At 40.4% G+C, this 20,000-nt stretch overlaps 3 protein-coding genes across 8 annotated transcripts in view; all 3 read left to right on the top strand.

Moving 5' to 3' along the window:
* LOC144044373 (disheveled-associated activator of morphogenesis 1-like) overlaps window positions 1-9,305 on the top strand; it is a 143,239-nt gene extending 133,934 nt beyond the window's left edge. For 2 of the 3 annotated variants that reach the window (XM_077558900.1, XM_077558778.1), the window contains exon 26: window positions 1-9,305. This exon is cut by the window's left edge and continues 448 nt beyond it. The gene's annotated coding sequence lies outside the window, so the exon portion shown is untranslated. The other variant, XR_013291274.1, reaches the window with a different exon arrangement.
* A 1,022-nt stretch (window positions 9,306-10,327) lies between these two features.
* LOC144044517 (zinc finger protein 862-like) lies at window positions 10,328-13,008 on the top strand. Its single transcript, XM_077559023.1, has 3 exons — window positions 10,328-10,899; window positions 11,107-11,237; window positions 11,346-13,008. The coding sequence occupies exons 1-3, from the start codon at window positions 10,824-10,826 to the stop codon at window positions 12,948-12,950; spliced, it is 1,812 nt and encodes a 603-aa protein (XP_077415149.1). The 5' UTR covers window positions 10,328-10,823; the 3' UTR covers window positions 12,951-13,008.
* Window positions 13,009-13,341: 333 nt separating this feature from the next.
* Window positions 13,342-20,000, top strand: part of LOC144043505 (mitogen-activated protein kinase kinase kinase 7-like) — a 97,423-nt gene continuing 90,764 nt past the window's right edge. For 2 of the 4 annotated variants that reach the window (XM_077557382.1, XM_077557251.1), the window contains exon 1: window positions 13,344-13,546. In XM_077557382.1, the coding sequence (XP_077413508.1) occupies window positions 13,481-13,546 (66 nt within the window). In that variant the 5' untranslated portion in view covers window positions 13,344-13,480. Of the gene's footprint in view, window positions 13,547-16,047; window positions 16,110-20,000 lie in introns of all 4 variants that reach the window. The other 2 variants (XM_077557470.1, XR_013291126.1) reach the window with 2 other exon arrangements.

Genomic DNA, 20,000 nt, shown 5'->3' with positions numbered 1-20,000 from the left:
GGCAAATGCGACCCAGATCGGATTTTTTTTTTGCTCAAATGCAACCTGTATCTCACTTTTTTATGTCAGACTGAACGGCTCAAATACGATTTTTTTTATATCCGACCTGGGTCACTTTCATATGTGGTCCTAGATCGGATACGTATCCGATTTTTTGCAATGCGACCACAGTCTGAATGGCCAGGTCGCACATATCCGACCTCTTCGTCATCAAAAGTTCAAAATGCGCTCTGCATGGGTGGTGGGCATTACTCTGGAGAAGTACGTGAATTGGTAACGTTGTTTTGGTTAACAGTTAAAGTTAAAGTACCACTGATTGTCACACCCACCTTAGTGGGGTGAAATTCAGCAGCAGGGGCCGCGCTTGGTAATCATTTTGGTGATCTAACCCCCCAATTCCAACCCTTTAATGCTGAGGGTCAAGCAGGACGGCATAGGCCCCATTTTTACAGTCTTTGGTATGACCTGGCCAGGGATTGTACCCACAACCTCCAAGTCTCAGGTCAGACACTCTACCACTAGGCCACTGAGCTATTTATGACGTTATATTTGACTTTAATTTAATCTTCTTCTTTTCCTTTTGGCTTTTCTCTTCAGGGGTCGCCACAGCGAATCAGTCCAGAACCCTGTCCTCCGCATCCTGTGTTCTCACACCAACTACCTTCATGTCCTCTTTAACAACATCCATAAACCTCCTCTCTGGTCTTCCTCTAGACCTCCTGTCTGACATTTGGAAACTCAGCATCCTTCTGCCAATATGCTCACTATCGCTCCTCTGGACATGTCCAAACCATCTCAGTCTGGCCTCTCTGACTTTTATCTCCAAAGCCTCTACATGTGCTATCCCTCTGATGTACTAATTCCTGATTCTATCCATCCTGGTCACTCCCAAAGAGAACCTCAGCATCTCTGCCACCTCCAGCCCTGCCTCCTGTCTTTTCCTCAGTGGCACTGTCTCCAGACCAAACAACGACATCGCTGGTCTCACCACAGTTTAATAAACCTTTCATTTCATTTTAGCGGAAACTCTTCTATCACACATCACACCTGACACTTTTCCCCACCCGTTCCAGCCTGCCTGCACACGCGTCTTTACTTCTTTTGCACACTCTCCATTGCTCTGGACTGTTGACCCTAAATACTTAAACTCCTCCACCTTCTTGGTCTCTTCTCTCTGTAACCTCACTCTTCTTGGGTCCCTCCCATTTACACACAGATACTACGTCTAGCTACGGCTAACCTTCATTCCCTTCCTTCCCAGGGCAAACCTCCACGCTTCTCGCTTCTCCTCCACCTGTTCTCTGCTCTCACTACAGATCACAATGTCATCAGCAAACATCATAGTCCATGGAGATTCCTGTCTAACCTCGTCTGTTATCCTGTCCATTACCATAGCGAATAAGAAGGGGCCCAGAGCTGATCCCTGATGTAGTCCCACTTCTACTTTGAACTCCTTTGTCACACCTACAGCATACCTCAACGCAGTCTTACAGTCCTGATCATCTCTGTACTTCTCTATCAACATCCTCAAAGCAAATACTGCATCTGTGGTACTATTTTTTTTACATGAAACCATACTGCTGCTCACAAATGTTCACCTCTGCCCTCAGTCTAGCTTCAATTACCCTTTTCCATAGCTTCATTGTGTGGCTCATGAGCTTTATTCCTCTGTAGTTGCCGCAACTCTGCACGTCTCCTTTGTTCTTAAAAATGGGCACCAGTACACTTCTCCACTCATCAGGCATCTTCTCACTAGCTAAGATCCTATTGAAAAACTGAAATTCTACTGCTACCTCTCCTAAACACTTCCATACCATCACAGGTATATCATCAGGACAAAGTGCCTTTAACTCTTCATCTTCTTCAATGCCATTCTCACTTCATCCTTACTAATCTTTGCTACTTCTTGGTCCACAACAGTCTCTCTTCTATTCTTCGTTCTCTCTCATTTTCCTTTCATCAACTGAACAAGTACTCTTTCCATCTTCCAATCACACTACTGGCATCTGTCAACACACTTCGATCCCTATCCTTTATTTACCTAATCAGCTGCACGTCCTTCTCACCTCTGTTTCTTTGCCTTGCCAACCTGTATAGATCAGTCTCTCCCCCTTTGCTGTCCAACCTAGCATACAAGTCATAGTAAGCCCCTTGTTTGGCCTTTGCCACTTCTACTTTCACCTTACGCTGCATTTCCCTGTACTCCTTTCTACTTTCTTCAGTCCTCTCAGTGTCCCACTTCCTTTTGGCTAACCTCTTTCTCTGGATCCACTAATGCACCTCCTCATTCCACCACCAAGTCTCATTATCTCCTTTCCTTCCAGATGACACACCAAGGACTGTCCTACCTGTCTCCCTGATCACATTAGCTGTAGTTGTCCAGTTATCTAGAAGCACCTCCTGACCATCCAGAGCCTGTCTCAATTCCTTACTGAAAGTCATACAACACTCTTGCTTTTTCAGCTTCCACCATTTCATCTTCTGCTCTGCCTTTGCCGTCTTTGTCTTCCTCACCACCAGAGTCCTCCTACACACTACCATCCTATGCTGTCTGGCTACATTCTTACCTATCACTACTTTGCGGTCGCTGATCTCCTTCAGATTACACCATCTACACAAGATGTAGTCTACCTGTGTACTCCTACCCCCACTCTTGTAGGTCACCCTATGTTCCTGACTTTTCTGGAAGAAAGTATTCACGACAGGCATTTCCATTCTTTTTGCAAAGTCAACCACCATCTACCCTTTTGCGTTCCTCTCCTGGATACCAAACTTGCCCATCACCTCCTCATCACCTCTGTTTCCTGTACCAACATGTCCATTGAAGTCTGCACCAATGAAAACTCTCTCACTTCTAGGGATGCTCTTTCATCAAGGTCCAATCAAAAGTTCTCTTTCTCCTCCAGCTCACGTCCTACCTGTGGCGCAAACGAACTAACAACATTGATCATCACACCTTCGATTCCTAGCTTCAGGTTCATCACTCCATCTGACACTCTTTTTACCTCCAGGACATTCCTAACAAACTCCTCCTTCACGATAACTCCTACTCCCTTTCTCTTCCTATTCACACCATGATAAAATAACTTGAACCCTGCTCCTAAACTTCTAGATTTGCTCCCTTTCCACCTGGTCTCCTGAACACACAGTATGTCCACCTTCCTCCTCTGCATCATGTCAACCAGCTCTCTACCTTTTCCTGTCATAGTCCCTACTCTCAGTCCTAGACTCTTGGTGTTCCTCTTCTCTTTCTTCCTATGAACACACCTTCCTTCTCTCCTTCTTCGACCAACATTAGTCCAGTTTCCACCGGCACCCTGTAGGTCAACAGCACCGATGGTGGTCGATGTTAACCTGGGCCTAGACCGATCCGGTATGGAAGTCATATATTTGATTTGCATGTTTGATTTGGCCAAAGTTTTAAGTCGGATCCCCTTCCGTACACAACCCTTTGTATTAATCCGGGCTCGGGAGCGGCACAAGAAGACACTGGCTTGTGCCCTCTTGCGGGTAAATGTTTTACTTAAATTTAATCCCACTTGAAAATGAAGCATAAAGTCGACATTTGTGGTGATATTAGTAATTTAGCCACAAAGTGTACTCATTTATTACACGCGGCAATAACGTGACGTCATCGTTAGGAGAGGTTGTAGCGAGTAGTGACGAGGGATGGGTACCTTTCACATTTGAAATATTGACATTTCCAATAGTCTGTACCTGGGAATTGATACCGGTACTCAACGGTACAAATTTTTGGTACTTTTGACCTCTCTCTTTTTTATATATTTTTTGATTTGCTAAATTTTATTTAGGGTGGTAGTAAATGTTTATCATTGTTTATTTAATAGTAAAATCTTTTTTTTTAAATCAATTTAACAATTACCTTTCAATATAGAATACTTGAGAAATAAAAAATAAAATAAAAATTAATTTAAATGAGCTGGAGAGGAATAGTAAAAATTAAGGTTTAACATTTTACAATTATTGAAGTATAATTAATAAGCATAAGTTAATATTACAAAAAAACACAGTCTGAATTTAAGTTCTGTGCAATGAACAACATTCCAGCATGATTGCATTCAGGGGGGAAGATCGGCGCCGACACCTCCCTCCCGTGCGTTGATTGTGCGTGGACATGCCAGCTTCTGCGTGGGGAGGAGGCTTTCATATTTCATAAACTGCAGTATATTTGTTTGGCTTGGCGGCGCAAAAATCTCGCTCGTTTCCAAACCTGGAAATGTAAGCGTCCCCGCGCCGTTCACGGCCCGGCCAGGACCAGGTTGCATGCACGCTGCAGGGCACAGCGAGGCGGCGGTCGGTTGCTACCGCCGGCTGGACTCCTGCGATCTCTGACAAACCGTACCCATGCATGTGAAATCCTGTGCGAGTGGGTGACGTCAGTACGCTGGTGCACGTATAATGTTGCATTCAAGTGCGCCATGGAAAATCGTCAACTCTTCCACTCCCGCACACTCACAACTTTAAGACATGCTTCGGAACAGAAACATGGCACCGTTTAAATTTACATGAATTGGTGCTCTGAAGTACCGACCCAAATCGGTCCATACCACAAAAAGTATAATCTTCGGTACCCACCCCTAGTGTTAAACAACGGAGCAAGTGCTGCCGCTTTATTGAAATCAGCTTTCCTTGTCCTCAACTCTTCACTTTTAACATGCGGTAGGAAAGTGAGCAGGCAATTCAACTCCTCACACATCACTCCTCTGTAAATATGAGATGGTAAAAATATTAGCCTCGACGACGGACTTGTAAAAGTCCGTGGCCCTGACACTCTGGACCATTCGTATTTACTTCCACATACACAATGTTGTGAGTGACTTCGTATCTTCATCTACTCATGCGGGTCACTTTGCGGACACATAACGTTCACACAGCAGACTAACTGAGGTCTCATTTAATATGTAATGTGAACGCTTACTCAAAAAATCGGATTTCACCCAAAAAAATCACAATTGTGCATTAAGCCCTGCAGTGTGAACATTAGGGATGGAAATCGAAAACCGGTTCTTGTTGAGAACCGGCTCCCAGTGTTTCCTTTCCAATTCCTTGGCATCGTTTGCTGTTTTTGCTAACGATGGGGCAATAACGTAACAACACGCGCATCATTTCTGTGCGCGTTGAGCAACAAACGCTCGAAAGTTTGTTGATATCTTCCAAAAAAAGCTAACAAAAGGCCAACTTGTAATATTTGCAAATTTGATATTTTGTCTAAGGGAGGAAACACTACCACTATGCAAACGCATTTGCACGCACAGCATGCAATTACCGTCAGCAATGCAAGCATTCTCTCCTATCATCAGGTACTCGTGGTAACTATATTAGCGCCTGTTTACCTTGATGTAAAATGTGCCGTTAGTAACTGTTAATGTTAAATCCCATATCTCACTAAACGGCGCCGGCTTGCAAAGGTAAACGCCGCGGCCCACGACTGTTGTTGCTTTTTTTCATCAGGATTCAGTCAAGGTTGCAAAACGTGCAAATACGAACAGAACGAACCATAACTTAAAAGCAACACTCGCTACTTCCACACATTCTGAATCTGCTCTCGAGAGTCACACACCAGTCTTTTTACTGCGTCTATTTTTCAGTGCTCAGTTATGAGTGTTGAAATGTTACTGGAGTTGGACACTGTTGTCACAAAATAATCTAGGTTGTATTTTGTAAATTCCTACAGAAGATGATGAAAAAATGTTTTAGTTATGTTTATTTTTAAATCGTTTTTTCTTTTAAAAATTAAAAACGTATCAGTTAAAAATTTATCTAGTCCTACCCCTTATTCGTTTTATGCTAATAAAATAAGGTAATGTATTTCAACAAAAGTACATGTATAAACCTAATCATATATACAAGTGCATTTTAACAAATGCACATTTGCCAGCGACATATGCACACAAAATCAACAGACACATACCACAATACATCTACAAATCACATCCTCATACTCACATATACAATTTTCATTACACTCATACCAATACATCCAAAGAAATTACAGCATATGTACATTTTTAACAGCTCATGACTGATCTAAGTAAAAAAAAAAAATAACAAAACACTTGCTTTTAAACATTTTCTTTTTTAATTCAGCAAGTGACTGACATCTTTTCAGGTCAGTTCCAAAATCATTCCACAAATTAACATATTTTACAGAAACACACCTTTGCTTAATATTTGTTCTTGTTTAAAAAAAAATGTAGACACTTTTACCCCTTATGTTATAAGGATTCTCTCTAACTTCAAACAGCTTCTGAGTATTGTGGCAGAGTAGATTGTTGTGTACTTTATACATTATTTGTGCTATTTTAAATTCAACTAAGTGGTATAATTTCATTGTATTTTATTTAATAAATAGAGAATGAATTGGCTCTGTATATTTTGATCGATTTATAATTCTTATGGCTCTTTTTTGCAGTTTGAAAACAGGATCAGTATTTGTTTTATATGCGTTTCCCCAGATTTCCACACAGTAGGTCACATATGGTAATAATAATGAACAATATAATGTGTATAGTGATTTCTTATTCAGGACATCCTTAGTTTTAGAGAGTATCCCTATAATTTTTGACATTTTCCTTTTGACATTATCTATGTGTGACTTCCAAGAAATTTATTTTCATACACTCTTTCTATTTCAATTGAATTTACCATAATTTTGACCTGTTGTGTGGTTTGTCTAGTACAAAAAAATATAAACTTGGTTTTGTTTAACTTTAATGATATTTTTTTTAAGTCAAACCAGTTTTTTAATGTGTTCAATTCATTCTCCACGGTAGTCAGAAGCTGCTTCAGGTTCTCTCCTCCTAGTAGAGTTGTGTCATTGGCGAATAAGACACTTTTGAATATTTTTGAGACACAACAGATATCATTTATATACAATATAAATAAGTCGGGGCCTAGCACAGACCCTTGGGGGACTCCATGAGTACCCGAATTGAAAACTGAATCGTAATCGTAAAAATCTTATCAATTCCCGTCCCTAGTGAACATACCCAAATAGTGAGTATTTCTTCTTTGTCGCGATAATCCATTCCACCTCACAGGTGTGGCATATTAAAATGCTCGAATAGACAGCAGGATTGTTGCACTGGTTTGCCTTAGGCTGGTCACAATAAAAGGCCACTCTGTAATGTGCAGTTTTGCTTTGTGATGATCTGGGGGGTCAGTATCTGGCGTGAGCACCATTTGCCTTACGCAGTGCAACACATCTCATTCGGATAGAATTGATCAGGTTGCTGTCATCCGTGAAGAGAACACCTCTCCAACATGTCAGACGCCATCCAATGTGAGCATTCGCCCACTCAAGTGGATTATGACGACAAACTGGAGTCAGTTTGAGACCCTGAAAAGGATGACGAGCATGCAGATGAGCTTCCCTGAGACAGTTTCTGACAGTTTGTGTAGAAATTCTTTGTTTATACAAACCGATTGGGGCAGCAGCTGTCCAGATGGCTGGTCATAACACCATCTTAAAAGTGAGCATGCAGGATGTGAAGGTCCTGGGCTGGGATGGTTACACGTGGTCTGCGGTTGTGAGGCCGGCTGGATGCACTACCAAATTGTTTGAATAACCTTTTTAGATGGCTTATGGTATAGAAATGAACATTGAATTAAGGGATTGCAGCTCTGGTGGACATTCCTGCAGTCAACAATGCCAATTGCATGTTCCCTTAAAATTTGTGACGTGTGGAATTGAGCTGTGTGATAAAACTGCACATTTCAGAGTGGCCTTTTGTTGTGGACAGCTCAAGGCACACCTGTGCAATAATCATGCTGTCTAATCAGTATCTTGATATGCCACACCTGTGAGGTGGAATGGATTATATATTTTAGGGAATTCGCTTTTTCTGTACGCACAAAAAAATCTAGATCTTTGAGTCCAGCTCACAAAAAAATGGGAACATAAATAAAAGTGTTGTGTTTATATTTTTGTTCAGTATACATAAACCTATGTCCAAAAAGTAAGTAGATAAACTAAGTTGGAATTCCATTTGAAATTTGATTTTGGGCTCAGCATTTAGCAACGCTTACTTATCATGCCTATCTTCTCTAGCTTTGACTAATTCTCAATTACTGCATTCTTTCCATACAAGCCATTACAGTATATTATGTAATTATGTAAATTGGCACAATTCTAGACAATAATGGTCTCGTATATTGTAATGAACTCCAAGATTTGTTTTGTTTGCCAGACACCAATGATGTCACATATATAAAATACAAACCATTATTTGTAATAATCATACAGTATTTAAGATAAGATTTTTACTCCAGAGGAGAAATTCAGCTTTTACACCAGTTAAAAAAACACTAACAAAAAATGAAAAATTATGAATAAATAAATAGTACTTTTTTTTCCTTTTTTAAACATACAGTACCTCTTTGAAAACTTAACACCAGTCAGTGGTATCAAAACATTCCAGCAGAGCTTCCTCTGTGCTTTTTTGGGTGGTGTCAAGATGTATGAAGTTGTGGTTAGATTACCGTGAAGAGGAAGCAAACGCCCACATATGCCCATAACACTGGCATACATTTATTATAAAAGTTTGAGTTTGCATACTTGCCATATTTCACTCAGAAATCCTGTTGATGTTTTAGACATATACACATAAAGGTGCTGGTCATATACTGTAATTAGAGAAATTGAGGAAAAGTCAATTTATTTCAATAATTTGTTCCAAAAAGTGAACTGTTATATTAGTTCACCACATACAAAGTGAAATATTGATTTTATTTATTTATTTGTTTAAATTTTGATGAATATGGCAGAAAGACACTAACAACTACACTCAATCATGTCTCATTTGTCCATTTTGTTTCCTCTGGGAAGACTTAAATTAATTACCATAAAATAGAAAATACTGTGGTAATTGCTTAGATATTTTCAGAGGTTGGAGTTGACATGAGTAGAAATGTGCATGTGAATTTTGGTGACGATTCATAGCATTTTTGTGACACTAAGCGACATTAAGGTTTTGTACGTCTACCGTTGTGCTCATAAGTTTACAGACCCCACCTTGTTGAAAGTCTTTCTAGAAGAGTAAAATATGTTATATTTATCAAGGGGGATGACCACACTGCATTTTCTTACATTTTCATTTACTTTTATTTTAATCATCAGATGTCCAATTATTTTAGTCTATAGCAGGGATAGGGAACCTGGTCCTCGAGGGCCACTGTCCTGCTTGTTTTCCATGTGAATTTGGACTCATTTAGTCTTTTGATTCCTCCCTCTACCTTGCTTGTCTTTTTGTTATTTTAAAATTAAATTATTCTGTTTGAGAGCCCTCCTGCCTTGACTCAATATATACATTATGCACAGTACATACTTTGTGTCACAAGAACTACTGTATGTTTTAATTAGAAGATAATATTTTAACTATAGGAATTTGTTTGTTTTTTTAAAAAGTGAAAGTTGCGCAATTGTTGCCGAAAATATTGTTAACATTGGCAGCTTTGGCACTACTCAAGGAAGTTTCAAATGAAGCAGTGCAAAGAGAACAAGTATTCAGAGACCGAGAGGACTTTTTAGCATATAATGATGACTGACTCAAGTGCAATTCTATTGGAGCTGTGTGGGGAGTGGGACCTGCAGCCATACTTGGAGCGCGACACAGCCAGGAGCCATACCTTACGTGTGCATTCCGGGGAAAGCTGGCTGACTGGTCAGGGATGGAATAACGCGGATTTCGGGCAAGTATATCAAATTCTCCTTGGACAGGTCAACATAAAAGAGTTGTGAGGCTCAGCACAGCAGGCAGCCATGACAAAATCAAGGAGCTCCTGATGTCTTCTACTTCGGTGTACAATGTCAACATGAAGACATCTCAGTCAACGCAACCAGCTACGGGATTGGGAGTGTCCTGTTGCAGCTCCATGACGACGACTGGAGGCCAGTGGTGTACTGTTCCAGACAACTGACTGAGGCCGAGACAATCTATTATTGGCCCATGCAACATTATCAAAAGTAATTTGAGCAAATGTTATTTCAGAAGTGTATGTTCAACATGTTGTCCATCACATTAATTAATTACCCAAGAAATACGTAGCTCCGAGTTACCAAGGCTGGTGACCCCTACTTTATACTATTTTTTATTGCATTCAAGCATTTTCTTCAATCCAAATACATAAATGTCTATTCCACTTTTGTGATAGTACTGTCTTTTTGTTAGAATATCACAGGACAGTATTCTCCCAATATTTCACAGTTCAGTTTTTGTGATCCCACTCTAACGCAGATGTTTTTTGTGTTACAAATGTTACTTTATTGTTTTTATAGTGTTAGAGAGTGGTGTCACGAAAACCGATTTGAATTGGAAAATCTATCTTGATTCATGCCTAAAAAACCACGGAGATGGCGGCGTGTGGAGGGGACTAAGGGGATTAATTATATATTAATTAGGCCCACGTGACCCTTGTGAGGATAAGCGGTCCCGAAAATGGATGGATGGATGATATGTTCATTTATTAGAAATAACATAAAAAATTTGAATTCTTATTGTACAATTAAAATGAATTGTTTTACTTTTTTTTTTTTTTTTGCCAACTTCGACTGACCTGTCAATCAAATTAAAAATTAATTAAATTAAATTAAATTAAATGTGGTCCTTGAACACCAATATTAAACCTGCTTGCATTCTACTGATATCTGCATACCTGTCAACTTGTACGTTTTATACGTATTTTATACGTTTTTTTACCATTTCAAATCATGTACGCCGTACACCGACTTTTGTACGGGGAAAAAAAATGCGCTGACATGCGCATGCGTAGATATACATAGAGTAAATATCGTGGAAGCAAGCATGGAGGAGCCACCTAGTAAGAAACGAAGAACTCAAGGATCGGGTCGACACCAGAAAGAATGGGAGTTACTTCAAGGTGAATATGCTGGCTGGATTAAAGCATCGTTAAGAGGCACTCAATTCTCATTCTGTGTCCCTTGCAATAAAGACGTGAAAGTTGCTGCGAGTGGATTTTACGATCTGAAGAGCCACTTTAAAACTGCCGGACACGTGGAGAATGTGAAAAAAAACAATTCACATGTCCCATTAACCAAGCACTTCGTCTCTCCCGCAAATCCTGCAGCATCCCACAAAACGACAAATGCGGAAATTCTCTTCTGCCATTTTCTTGCTGAGCACAACATTGCTTTCACAGCTGCGGACCACTTCTCGGATTTGGTGAAAGTTATGTTTCCGGATTCACAGACAGCTAAGGTAATTTATTATTATTATTATTAGTATCATTCATATCTACAATGAATCAGCATTTATGGCACCGTGTCAAAAATTAAAATTTTATATTTTAATATTATATTTTTGCAGGAGTTTGCATGTCGGAGGACCAAGGCTACGATGATTGTTAAGGAGAGCCTTGCACGTGGCTACACCCAAGACGTCATTCAGTACTGCAGAGCTCACCCATTTACCCTCATGATTGATGAAAGCAATGATCGTACTACCAAAAAGCGACTTGTTGTGTTAGCTCACTTCTTTGATGGGGAGAACACAAATACCAGACTCCTCGATTTACCAGAGTTGGCATCAGGCACAGCAGCATCAATCTTTGCCGTTATTGACAACATTTTACAAGAAAATGACATTCCATGGAGTAAGGTTGTGGGATTTGCAAGCGACAATTGCAACACCATGGTTGGAAAGAAAAACTCTGTCTTGTCTAGGATAAAAGAAAAAAATGGGGCTGTTTTTAGTGTTGGATGCATTTGTCATCTTGGCAATCTGTGTGTCAAAGATGGACTGAAGACATTGCCAGTAAACATAGATGACTTGCTGGTGGATATATTTTATTTTTTTAAAAATAGTTCCAAACGAATTGAGGATTTTAAAGAGTTTCAGGACTTTACAAATTCCGAGCAAGAAAAAATCCTAAAGCATTGTCCGACACGATGGTTATCTTTGCAAAAAGTGGTTGAAAGAACATTGTCTCAGTACGAAGCACTCAAAAGCTACTTCGCTAGCCATGCGGATGTTGAAAGGGCAGGTAAAGTGAAAAGCATCCATGATCGACTTCAAGACCCTGTTACTCTCCTCACACTCCACTTCCTCAGCTTCATCCTGCCTCAAATAAATCAATTCAATATTGTGTTCCAAACAGAGGCATGTATGATTGGAGATTTGCTACCAGAAATGGAAAGACTCTTAAAGAAACTCTTGGTGAAATTTGTGCAAATGGAACATGTCAAATCTGCTGATAGCCTGCTGGCAGTTGATTATACAAACAGATGCCTGCAGCATGAAGATAGCAGGCTTGCTGTTGGCTTGGGCACCAAGGCCCTCTTCCAAGACACCAATGAGGAGGATGAAATCAGGCAAAGCATCACACCAGCCATGCAAGCAACTTTTTTTCCCTCTGTTCGCTCCTTCTACGAGGCTGTTGTAACTAAAATGATACAAAAATTTCCATTTGAGAATACAATACTGAGTGACTTGGTGGTGTTGGACCCAAGAAAGAGAGAGATGTTGGATTACACAAGTATTGTTAAGCTTGCAAACAAGTTTACACCAGACTTTGATCAGGAACAATTAAAAGATGAATGGGAAGACTATCAACTAATACCTGATGATCTTCTCCCTCAGAAAAGTCAGGATGGACAACCAATTCGTCCAGAGACATTTTGGCCTCATGTGTTCAAAATGAAAACTGGTTTGGGGCTGGATCGCTTTCCACTGATGAGAAAGATGTATCTAATTTTACTCAGCCTTCCTCACAGTAATGCTGATAGCGAGCGGGTTTTCAGCCATGTGAGGAAAATTCATACAGAGTACAGAAAGACAATGGGAACAGACACTCTTACTTCTTTATTACAGATGAAATTGAACTGTGACAACTGTTGCTCACAAGTGAGACCCTCATTAGAGCAGATAAAGTCTGCTAAATCATGCACATTGGCTTACAATAGGAAGCACTGAAGGCACAGTTTATTGCATTGTAAACTTTTTAAATTGAATAAAAGACTTTGTATGCAAATTACCTTTGTTATTTCTATTACACTGTCTGGTTACCGCGAGTAAACATGCGTCGTACGGTGTTTGTAAGGTTTTTTTGGGGTTTGTAAGGGGAATCATAATCATTTATAAGGGCAGTTATCGGCAGAGGTTGACAGGTATGTATCTGCCATCAAATGGAATTTCTCAACAAAGTGCAAGACAGAAGTATTGCAGAAACCGGACACGTTGATTGACAGTTAGATAATCCGTCTACATAACCAAACGTATTCCTGCTCACAGTCAAAGAACGTAATTACCTATAGAACCTACGGACGGCGCTAATGCTGCATTATAGATGTCATGCGAAAGTGACGAAGAAGACTTTCAGCGCTGCCGCTGCTGTTACTTCCTGGAGTGGCTGAAACTGGAAAAAGAAAACAACGGCTACAAATGAAATAAGCATTACTTTTTGACATCGTCGACATTTATTGGAGTGTTTCTGCTTTCCTACCATGGTGGAGCCTCCAGCTGGTAGCCAGTTTGAAGACATCCAGTATGAAGACATCCAAGTTGAAGCGGTAACGTTCAATTTTAAAGTTTATGCAGTGAAACTTTTGCCGTGAACGGCAACTCTCCTGCGAGCTCTATTATGCCGTGAACAGTTTTGATTGGTCAATCGTCGGACCGGGTTATACACTGAGTGTGGTTCCTGCCTCCTTATGTGTCTTAACGAAGTTTTCATTTTGTTGATTGAGCCACCAAAGTTTAGGCAGTAAATATTTTGCCGTGAACGGCAACTCTCCTGCGAGTTATATTATGCCCTGAACAGTTTTGGTTGGTCAATCGTCGGACCGGGTTATACACTGAGTGTGGTTCCTGCCTCCTTATGTGTCTTAACGAAGTTTTCATTTTGTTGATTGAGCCACCAAAGTTTAGGCAGTAAATATTTTGCCGTGAACGGCAACTCTCTTGCGAGTTATATTATGCCCTGAACAGTTTTGGTTGGTCAATCGTCGGACCGGGTTATACACTGGGTGTGGTTCCTGCCTCCTTATGTGTCTTAACGAAGTTTTCATTTTGTTGATTTGAGCCACCAAAGTTTAGGTAGTAAATATTTTGCCGTGAACGGCAACTCTCCTGCGAGCTCTATTATGCAGTGAACAGTTTTGATTGGTCAATTGTCGGACCGGGTTATACACTGGGTGTGGTTCCTGCCTCCTTATGTGTCTTAACAAAGTTTTTATTTGGTTGATTGAGCCACCAAAGTTTAGGCAGTAAATATTTTGCCATGAACGGCAACTCTCCTGCGAGTTATATTATGCCCTGAACAGTTTTGGTTGGTCAATCGTCGGACCGGGTTATACACTGGGTGTGGTTGCTGCCTCCTTATGTGTCTTAACGAAGTTTTCATTTTGTTGATTGAGCCACCAAAGTTTAGGTAGTAAATATTTTGCCGTGAACGGCAACTCTCCTGCGAGCTCTATTATGCCGTGAACAGTTTTGATTGGTCAATCTTCGGACCGGGTTATACACTGGGTGTGGTTCCTGCCTCCTTATGTGTCTTAATGAAGTTTTCATTTTGTCGATTGAACCACCAAATATAGGCCGTAATCTGCATTACTAAACTAACCCAGTGTTTCACACAGATTGGAAAACTACTTTGGTGGGTGGACTCCGGCGGGGTGGATGGGAGGTGGGTCTCAGTCCTGTTACTACGTCTCCTCTAGCCTCACGATTCACAAGTGATGTGGTATATTGCGACACATTTTTTTCTTTTTAAATATATTTTTAATAAATTTTCTTGAAAACCTCTTGGGTGGTGGCCAATAACTTGGGCGGCCCGCCCAAGTATTAACATGGTGTTGTATGGTATTGTTAAACCTTAACCGCCAGAGCACAGGCTGTTATCGGCATGATCATCATTATCCTAGCAATAACCCACAGAGCATATAGGCTGTTGTCAATAAATTGTAGTTGTAAAAAAAATTCATGTTCAAAGCGGGACTCGAACCCGTGACCTCACGCTGTGCAGCAAGCGTCTTATCCATGACTTATTTTTGCCGTAACTGACAACTCGCCATCTAGCGTTATTTTGCCGCGAATCGCGCGATAACTTCAAGTGCAAATTCTGCGCCCTCTTAATGTAAACCAGCTTGTGTCAAAGTGTGTAGCATCGCCTCGAATGTGCAAGTTCAAATACCGCTTTCCCGCCTTTTTTTCCTTCTTTTTTTATTGTTTGTTTACATTTCCTTGCAGCCAGTCGGAAGTTGTAAAACGAGCCGTTTTTGTTTCACGTGTTTATTAAAGAATTCCCACCCAGCACCAGACGTCTTTTGGACGTTTAATTTTGGGCTAAATCTCGTCCGTCTGTCTTAGACTTGATTTAGACCAAAAATAGATGTTGAAAACTGGGCCATGTTATAGCCCATCCAATGTGGCCCAAATTGAGTCCAAAAATGGACGTTGAAAATTGGGTCGTGTTATAACCCGCCCAATATGACCCAAATTTAGCCCAAAAATAGAGGTTTAAAATTGGGTTGTATTTAGCCTATCAAATGTGTTCAAAATTTAGCCCTAAAATTAAGTTGCTTGTCCTATGAGGTCCCAATTTACTTTACTAAAATTGTTAAGATTTATCTGATTTAAGGAAGAGGGGTAATGGGAAATGGAACATGAGAATAACGGGTACAGGTTTGCTGGTAGGCTAGAGAGCTCATACAATTTTCTAAATAGCCTCTCTTTGAAGCCTATCATGACTTGTTGCGTTGTTTCCCACTGCAGTCGTTTTTGCATAGTTAATTATCATAACATATCAGTCCATGGTATATGCACTGTAATACTTTTCGAGGACCGTTTTTCAACCTTCAGTTCCACTTCGTATGCCATTATTTATTTATTGTATTTATTTAATATTCTAAATATTTTTACAATGTGAGTGTGAAATGGTAGTTTGTTGTTTGTTTAATATTACTCATGAGGATTTTGGCAGGCACGGTAGCAGCCACCTTTACTGAACAGGTCCTTCCTCGCACATGGCGCATGCACTAAACGCCAATATCGGCACCTGTCGTTTCAACAGACGTTAGTGGATTGGACTGGACAGATGAAAGAAATAAGAACGAAAAGAACAGGGGAAGAGATGTAAGTATTACGTTTGTGGTCTTGTAATGTTGACTACTGTGTTAATGTAATACTAACGAGAGAACAGTTAAGAATGCATTCTTCAAAATAGGTTGTACGTCAAGCTAAACGTGTCTGTAGGCAGTGTAATTCAACTGAATATTATGCTCATTGTATGTGTTCAAATACCACACTTAAATTAGTAGCTAGTATATTAATTAGTTAATTATTTAGTGTCAACCTTGTGAACCCAATAACGACACTTTCGCTTGTGGTTATTTAGTAGCCATAGCTAACTGGTTTCATTGACTTCCGTGTTGTTGGCTTCGAAAGCTATGTTATTTTCCCACCTCAGATTTCATGTATTGTGTGTAATTTCATTGCCTTTTTTGTTTTTGTTAGTTTTGTTGAAGATTTAGCAGACCTTCAAAGTGGGAGTCATTCTGAACGGAAGCATAGCGCAACAGTAGTCATTTTAATCGGGAGCCGGATGGTACATGATTTTATTTTATTTTTTTATACTTACATGGTAATTTTTCACTCCGATTTTTTTAATTGGAAGTCTTTCATGGGCGATCTAGAATTAGACTACTTTTTGTCACCAAATTGGCAATGCGCTGATCGACGCGGCAGGTGCACTTTTAGAGCGCTATCTTTCCCCTGCGCTATAATTTCTCCTGCTTTGGGAGGTCCCGTCGCTTGTTTTACCCATACTTTTGCTCCAGCTTTGTCGGTTTTTACATAATCTATTTTTAGATCAATGCCTCAATCAGAGCCCACTGTCGGGTCCCCTGGATACCCCAATGTCCGCTTTTCTGATGTACCCATCTTGCTAGGCCCACCGTGGATTCCCTCTGCACTATCATTGCTTTTACTAACTGGTCTACCGCTTGATTGTGTAGTGCTTCAGAATCTGTATTTTGAGTGTGTGCATCTACATGTGACACCGTAATTTTCACACCCTGTACTTTTTTCCATAGTTCTGCACCCCATACCTCATTCCCGTTTATTTTCCACCCATGTGCATGCCAAAAAAATGGATGGTCGGTGGCAAATGGCCCCCGGGCCGTAGTTTGGACACTTTGCCCGATGTTTTGACTTCTGGGAAATTAAAAAGATAACATCAGACATTTTTGTCTAAACATCAAATTTACACAGAGCTAGTTATAAATCGTGTTACATAATATGCATTTTATCACACATTGGTTTATTTCCCCTTTAAATCCACAAGATAAGTATACAAAAAAATTAACAATCAGTAAAAATGAACATCAAATTCTGCATTTGCACTCAGCTACACATTTTTTAAAAGGCTAAAATTTAAAATTGCAAACGTTTATTAAGGCATACAAGCCTTTAGAAAGTGCACTTTATTCTATGATAATTGTCTAAGCTCGTAGTATCACTGGTCTGAATTTTCTATGCTGTTGGAAGATTTTTTGCAATATACAGGGATGTGATTTTTCCGCTAATTCGCGGAATTCCGCTTTTTTTATCTCCCCCCCCCCAAAAATTTTTTTTCGATTTTTTTTTATTTATTTTATTATTATTTTTTTTTTATTAGTAGTTCATTGTGTATGCACATGACTCCGACAGATAACAGCTTCTGCTATAACAAAGACATTTGTGGTATGCTCTCATATGAGTTACATTTCATTTCATTTCATACAATTATTTGTTCATGAAATTTGAACTCTTCAACATTATTTATGTGTTAACTTAGTAATCACATTAGTTAGATATGATTATATTCTCAGTGATAGTTTTTAAAAGCAAAGGCAGTCCAATGTTTTTGAATGTGACTGATTACTGAATGTGACCCTGGACCTAGCTGGGTGCCTGCGGCCCCCAGGTCCCCGGCTAAATTTTCAGATAATTTCACTTTGGTCAAATCACATCCCTGAATATAGACAAGCATGTTAATGTGCTCTTCTGTGAGTTTTGCCCCTATTGGGTTGCAAATGAGTACCGTTGTAGTAAACACGCTCTGAGGCACAACTTGAAGCAGGTACACATTGACTGAGCATAAAGCTAACCGTGTGCCCGCGGCTAATGGCTAATAACAAAAAAACAAGGCATCTCGTTTTCTCTTGTCCTCCTGCCGCCGTACTGGCCATACTTAAAGCAGCTGTAATGTAGCTGAACAAGCAAAGTCGCGGTGTGGACTCTCCGACTGCCATAGACTGTCTACACTCTGCGTGCCGAGTCGGCTGCGCTGTGGGAACTATACCATGTATCGATGCTATCGATACCATGATAAAGTGATATCGTATCCGGATACTAGGGCTGTATATATATATATATTATTTTTTATTTTTTTGTACAGTATTAGTATAGTATAGTATTAACCTTAACATGTGTATTTAAAAAAAAAAAAAAGGGATCATATTTCACTCACTCATGTTGTTTTTTTTAGTCAGGAAAACAATGTTATCATGCATTATCAATGTCAGCCATCTGTCTTGGTAAATCCGTAAATAATATCGGCAAAAGTGGGGATCAGACAAAAGTTTTCCATTCAAAATCATTGCACATACTGTACATACATTGCTAGGAATTTCCAAAAAACGTCTCAATCCAGACCAGGGGTGCTCAAGTTCGGTCCTTGAGAGCCCCTATCCAGCCTGTTTTCCATGTTTCCCTCCTGCAGCACAGCTGAATCTAATGATCAGCTAATCAGCAAGCTTTGCAGAAGCCTGATAACGAGCCTGATCATGAATCAGGTGTGTTAGTGGAGAGAAACATGGAAAACAGGCCGGATAGGGGTTCTTGAGGACCGAACTTGAGCACCCCTGATCCAGACCAACATTACCGTGGCCATCTCCACCTTATGCCCAATTTGACCATACATCAAACGATTAGTTTCTCCACATCTGATTTAAAATTGAAACAAAATAAGGAAAAGAGCAGCCCACATGTTTCTTTCTATAATAAATCCCCAAGATGAATAAACGCAGGCAAAGCTTTCCGAGAGGCTTTTCTTAAACTGAATTGTTCGCAGGTTTATATATATTACATTTAATCTATGAAAGTTAGGACTTACTTTTTAAACACGTCTAGTAGTCATTCATCCATTTTCCGAACCACTTCTTCTCACGATGGTCCACACCAAGCTGGAGAGCCTCCTCGCTGGAGCTCCCCTACCCCGGTGCTAAAAAGTCCAGCCATTCTCTGCAAAAACTATTCTGAATTATTTAAAAAGTCCAACTTTTCAATGGCGTGCGCTTCGTTCGGGTGCTGTTGTGGAGCGCTCTAGCCGAAAGTTTACTCTTTCGAAGCGGCCACGGCAAGCGCCGGCCTCACGAACGACGCTGAGCTTAAAGCCTGCACTTCTATACACTTGTGGCCTTAAACATTTCTGGCAGAAAGAAAGATGTTTGCCCCGCAATTGCTGCATCGGAGGCAGCGGCGTTCGTGTTTGGTTGCTGCAGGCCATATTAGCTAGTAGGCTACACTCTAGTTCATGTCTTTTTTTTTGAGTTGCCTCTAAGATGCGTTGGCGCAGTGCTGCCACCTATCGGCTTGGCAGATTAAGATATGTCGTGCAGGCCAAAAGTATCGATACTCACTTAATGGATCGATACTGCGGATCGGGACGGACAGTATCGCAATGTATTGCCAAACGATATTTTGTCCCAGCCCTACCGGATACGATGTGATAGTATCGATACTTTTGACAATCCTAAGGCCTACACAAACGCACACCTAAGGCGTAGCTTTGCTTAGTCCTTAGATAAGGCCTAGTACATGAGCATCCATCCATCCATTATCTACTGCTTATCCGGGGTGGGGTCGCAGGGAAACCCAGACTTCCCTCTCCCTAGCCACTTCAACCATCTCCTCCAGCGGGATTCCAAGGCGTTCCCAGGCCAGCCACACGAGTCGGCTTTGCTAGTCATAAGTCTCAAGTAT

Source organism: Vanacampus margaritifer, chromosome 1 (assembly GCF_051991255.1).
Source record: "Vanacampus margaritifer isolate UIUO_Vmar chromosome 1, RoL_Vmar_1.0, whole genome shotgun sequence".
NCBI classification, from domain to species: domain Eukaryota; kingdom Metazoa; phylum Chordata; class Actinopteri; order Syngnathiformes; family Syngnathidae; genus Vanacampus; species Vanacampus margaritifer.
The sequence above is the reverse complement of the archived record's forward strand: the minus strand, read 5'-3'. Positions and strand labels throughout refer to the sequence as shown.